General features: G+C 39.6%; 1 protein-coding gene across 4 annotated transcripts in view; it reads left to right on the forward strand.

Annotated features, from left to right (window-relative positions):
• LOC137183450 (transcription factor SOX-6-like) overlaps positions 1 to 5,467 on the forward strand; it is a 115,058-nt gene extending 109,591 nt beyond the window's left edge. For all 4 annotated transcript variants that reach the window (XM_067590520.1, XM_067590523.1, XM_067590522.1 and 1 more), the window contains one exon: positions 2,342 to 5,467. In XM_067590520.1, coding sequence (XP_067446621.1) covers positions 2,342 to 2,690 — 349 coding nt within the window. In that variant the 3' untranslated portion in view covers positions 2,691 to 5,467. The remainder of the gene's footprint in view (positions 1 to 2,341) is intronic.
• Positions 5,468 to 6,000: the final 533 nt, after the last annotated feature.

A 6,000-nucleotide genomic window follows, 5' to 3' on the forward strand; every position in this document is an offset into this window, starting at 1 on the left:
TTTAAAGAAGAATTGCTGAACGTAAGAGTTGCATGTGTAAATACCACATGAGTATACATTTTGTACATTTGTAGCCATGAGCTCTGGATCACACAAAAAGCTAAAGATACTTTGACAGACTGGCTGTTGTACCTGTGACCTGTGCAGTTATCTCTGTAATCAATGAGCCATACAACTATCTATCTAAGGATATTTCACCAAGTTGTGCCGTTTTCTTTTGCTCTTAGTGTGAGGTCTTTTTTCTTTTATGTGTCTCAGTATGAATATAAAGGAAACGTCCTTAACTACATCCATTTGTTAGAGGTTTGCGGAGGGACCATCAGGTTTTATGAACCTTTTATGCAGGGTTTCTTCTTGGAATCTCCTAAACTTGTATCTGCAAAACCCTTTAAACATTTGCTGAAAAGCATTATATTTTTGGTTGGACCGCAACAGCAGGGCCAGCCTTATAAACGTGAATATCTGTCACTGACTGACTGACTGACTTACTGACTGAGTGATTGACTGAGTGGTGAAATTACACCACTGGTCAGCTGACGTATCCCAGAATGCATTTTGCACCAAATAGCAGTGATGGCAAAAATTAAGCTGTTGTCATTTTTGCTGTAAGACTTAATATATCACTTAAATAAGTTTAAAAAATTTTTCAGACAAGAAAGTAACCATTTACATTCCAATATGTGGTCAGTTTATCCAAATACCGCCTATTTGGAAATTTGCTCCGATGTTTTTGGAGATGTGAGGAGCCGCCAGTTGAGACTGGCCAGTCATCTCAGCTGCTAGCAGCCCAACTGCTGAATGATTGGCCAGTCAACGTCTATTGTCATCCTGGGGAGAACATGATCCGATGAACTGATCCGTGCAGCTCTTTGATGATTTACAGCTGGCTCTAATGTACATATGATATAATTCCTTTTGGAAGATAAATGTTGGTCTCACCGATGAAATCTAACAATTGTAGCTGCCACATTAGTTTAAATGTAAAATGAAGCAGAACAACAGCGCTGCCTCTGGGGCTCTTTATGTACAGATATCACCACATTTACATAAATATAAATGTATTAAAATTAACAGATTAGTCTATATTAAATTTTGAACTTGCCAAGTCCGAACTAGCAAGTATGCAAGTCTGAACTTGGTGTATTTGGTATTGAGAAAAGCCCTATCTCAAATTGGCTTCAGTCAAAGCCCACCGCACTTCCTGCGGGCTTGGTCGCCACATGTCCCCACTTCCTGTATCTGTTTTCAAATTAAAAGCCCTCTTTTGTTTCATACACAATCCAGCCACATACTAGGTTTTGAGCTAGTCTTATTTAGAGTGAAGTCAGTGCAGCAAAAGGAAAAACAGTGGCATTGTCTTAATAGGAACCAGCCATGGATGTGTTTAAAGCCATCACAGTGGCCTGTGTTTCAGATGGATTTACCAGAGGCCACGGCTTTGAATAGGAGCGACTTTTAATAGCTTGTCATTTATTAAATTAGGACAATGCTGGGCGCTTGCGGGCAGTGAAATTGGACACAGACAGACATAGTGGAATATGAAATGTAAGCAGATGTTTGAGAGGGAATGAGAGCGGGGCAGACGTCACAGGCTGAATGCCACATTTACTGTGTGTGGTCAAGCAAATGCAGAAAGAAGCCTATGATTCCCCAGGCCTGGACTTTAAATCACAGCTAAGTCAAATAGCTACAGTACTAGGAGCCAGTCAATACAACCAGTTCCTGGCACATTCTGTATAACGAAACCAGTGTTGTTTTAAAGTGTTTAATGTGAAAATGAGTCTGTCAGAGTGTACAGCGGTAATTGTTTCAGGAGACAGAGGAGAGAAAACTGTTAGGTGAGAAAAGTGACAGCAATTTTCCTGCTTTATATGGCTCATTTGAGGAGCCAGAGGGCCTGTTTGAGTGATCTACGTTTACCCTCATTCCATCTATATCTTAACAGGTTATTAGGTGATTCTGCTGTGAGCTGGCAGGGAAAGCTGTGTGTTAGGACATGCCCGACCAGATGAGAAGCGTTGCTTTTTAACTTAAGTGGTCTCAGAATTAATGTTTTGTTCAAAGCAGTTTGTTCAAAGGAGATTATAATGAATACGTATCTGATCAAACACCAATCTGTCCACCCAGAACAGTAACCAGTAGTTATGTTAATTGTTACTGCAACCAAATTTTTCATCATTTAAAAAAAATTGTATTTTCATGCAGTTCATTGCTATTTTTATTTCTATATTCATTTCAATACTTTTAATAATCTTTTATTTATATTCATTCCATGTTATGTCACAGTGGTTTATTGTTTATAGATCCATTCAACTCCTCCCTTTCTTTCCTCGTTTCGTAGGCCTCAGCCGCCAATTCCTCTTGGCAACAGCGCAGGTGGTGTAGGAGTCTACCCGGGTGCCATAACCATGGCAACAACAGCCACACCGTCCCCACACCTGACCTCAGACTGCTCCAGCAACTCAGCCAGCCCTGAGCCAGCCATCCCCGTCATTCAGAGCACGTACGGGATGAAGTCTGAGCCTGGCGGCTGCGGAGGCAGCAATGGCGGTGGGGTCAGTGCCTTGGAACTGCCCAGCGACCCCACTAATGGAGACGACGACATGGACATGTACGAGGATTTTGAGGACGAGCCCAAGTCAGACTATAGCAGCGACCATGAGACACGGGAGGCCGTCAGTGCCAACTGAGTGTGCTCAGGGTGTCAGTTGTAAAAAATGAAAAATAAAAAAACCTCCCGTTATACTCAGAGACACTTTTTAAGAACACAGTTTATTACAGAGACCTTCAGGCATACTTTCTGGACATGTTGCGTCATGCATTGAGCATGCCCAGACAGGATTCAAACTCAGTGGACATGCTCAGAGAGAGGTTTTGAACTGTATGTTGACGGACGTCCATTTGAAGAAGAGGGCTGATGGGAAATTGTGACCCAAGAATGCAACCTGAACAGACATTTACAGAGGACATCCGGCCGACAATGAACTTCAGTTTCCGACACTTCGACAATCTTAACAGGAGCGAATAAGAGATAGACGAGAGAGAGAGAGAATGAGAGAATGGGACGAAGAACAAATGAGCGACGAACACATTGATGTGTGGTTTGTAAAGAGCATGCATGGATTTTGAAGCATCAGGAATTGGTCTTCAACAGCTATTTGGTCTTAAATGTTTAAGGAGTGATCTAGTTTTTATCATTATGTATTTACTTTTTGTGTTTTTTGTCTTTTTTTGTTTTTGTTCTATAGACTTTTTCTGACAGGTCACTGCCTGTACAAACTTTGGACTGTCAGAACTTGAAATTTGAGAAGTTTTAATATAAATCCTAGCTCTTGTAATCTTATAGTCTTACTTTCGTTTCTCACGAATACAGTGCATCTACATCTTTTTTTTCTGACAAACTGCTTACATTACATTACTGTTAGATTTTTTTTTTTAAATATCCCAGCTCAGGTATGATGTGCCAGCTTGTGAATGTGTTTTTTTTTTTGTTTTGTTTGTTTTCATACACAAAGAGTGGTAGGACTTTTCAGACTGTCAATGAAATAAAGGGAGGTATATCCCTTATATCACATTATTATTATTATTATTATTATTATTATTATTATTATTATTATTATTATTATTATCATTATTACAGATTTACTTCAAATGTGCCAAACCTACATTCACATTCACTTGGGATGTTGTAGTCTTAACTTCCAATGCTGCAAAAAAGTCTTATACAATCAGCTTTTTCTATCTGATGAGATGAGTTCCTACTCGCTAACTGCAGGCTTCCCACCTGGCCCAATCACAGGCAGAGCTCAGAGAGGATGTGTTTTCATTACACTAGCTCACTCACTCACTCACTCACTCACTCACACACACACACACACACACACACACAAACACACACACACTTTGTTTCACTCTCTGGCAGCCCCTCCGGCATTGAGACGTAGTTACAATAGCAGCAACGAAGGTGTCTGCTCTTCAATTCCACTGCACTGGTGCTTTCATGAACCACATTGCCCATAGTTCCTTAAGGCCAAACACTCTGAAGTCTGCACATATTGTGCCGTAAGTGCGGTGCAGTATGATGTACCAAACTGCAACATTTAGCATTTAAGTTTAAAATAGACATTTTTCTGGCTTAATATCTCCTCAGACACTTTAAGAATTCATAAGTCTTAAAAGTGTATCTTATGCTCTGTTCATTTAACGTCATAGGAAAGGGGATGGAGAAACCCCGGGATGACCCTACTGTAGGATAAGAGTTTCTAATATTCTGGATCCCTTCACTGTATTTTGCATTGTGTTTTGAATTGGTACAAAAAATGTACAAATGTTACTATTTTTATTAGCTTGTTGATATTTTTAAATGTCTTCTCAGCATCACTTGGGAAAGAGACACCAAACTTGTGTTTCAAAAAGAATTTATATAGTTGCAAAAAAAACATGGGTTTAATAGGTCTGTTATTTCAAAAAGGGTACCTTTTTCTACGTTGCATGTATATTTTGAAGACGAGTAAATTATTAACAGAAGAATGGAGGGAGAAAAAAAAAAAAGGCGTATAATTCTTAATCAGTTTCTTAGTCAACCACCCCAGTCAGAGCACAGTTTTTCCACAGTCTGAAGCGAGATGTTCCTCTTTTGGTGCAGGCCGGTGGTCAGCATCACGCTGGGTGTACACGCTTTTTCCTCTGTTTCACTCAAATGTCACATTCTTTTTCTGAAGACACATTATATTTTTTTCTTTGTCTCTTTTCACCACACTCTCTGTTTTCCATTTTCAACACCTGTGACCTCAGGTGATATCTGGGTGCTCTGTTTCGCTGTTTCACATGTCTTTTTACTCCATAGTTCTTTTCATGAACATATCGGGCAGTTTGTACTTGGAAAAGCTTCACAAGCTGGGACTGAACATTGGTTTTTGCTTGCATCACAGTAAAAAAAAGAGCCACTGCTCGCCTCATGCATAGATATTTCTGTTAGTGTCATACACATCCTAAGCACTGGATATAAATTCTATGTTTTGTTTTTTTTGTTTTTTTAGTATTGACTAATGTGAAGTTGTTGTTTGATTTTCAACATGATAAATTAGAACAGTCAAAAGTCACATGTTTGGACTCTGGAGGAAGCCTCGCACTTGCCAGGCACGAGTAAATTGCCATTTCTTTAGAAGCATTTCATTTATTTAAGCAAATTTTGTTGCCGCAGCTCTAGTGCCGCCTAAAGGGGTCACATCACCTCTGATCTCTTTAAAAAGGTAACCTCATGATCTTGTCAGTTGTGACCTGCAGAAGCAAAACACAAGTTTCCTGGTCACACACATTTTGTGATGAGTATTGTATTTGAAATTCAATTGTGCGTTTTAACATTTCATTGTATTTATTAGCCAGCTTTGGCTCTAAAAAGTGTCAGTACAACTTGGTGAGAAAGACAATCAAAAAAATAATAAATAAATAAAAAGTAAAGACTTGAGATTTTCCTTACAAATCTGTCACTTCATCATTGCTTTTCAAGTGAGTTTTTCTTGTGTAAAGATAAGACTTTGTGAAACTGATTTCCCCACTCAGACCTATTGTGTCCTGCATGTGAAAGCGTAGTGCACAAGTTACAGGTAGTACTGCATGTGAATTTTTATTTCCATTACTCTGAATAGTGCTCCTACTTTCCAGAGATCTAATAATTTCCAACACAAGGCTCTCTGTTTCCAAAGTTGAGCTATTCCACTTGGTCTTTATATTTTGGTGGCCCATTACAGTAAATGTGGCCTATTGTTCCATTGTGTATGTGTGTGTGTGTGTGTGCACATGTGTGTGTGTGTGTGTGTGTGTGTGTGTGTATGTGTGTGTGTGAGGTAACGCCACACATTCTGACTGTGCTGTGGTGTATACGCCACGGCGCCGGTGCTCACTGCAGCCAATCCCAGCATTTCAGAGAGGGAAACAGAGAACTCAGCCATATGCAGCCACATCATAAATCTAATTGTAATTCCCAAATCAACTGTAGCG

The sequence above is a fragment of the Thunnus thynnus genome, chromosome 5, assembly GCF_963924715.1.
Source record: "Thunnus thynnus chromosome 5, fThuThy2.1, whole genome shotgun sequence".
Classification (NCBI taxonomy): Eukaryota; Metazoa; Chordata; class Actinopteri; order Scombriformes; family Scombridae; genus Thunnus; species Thunnus thynnus.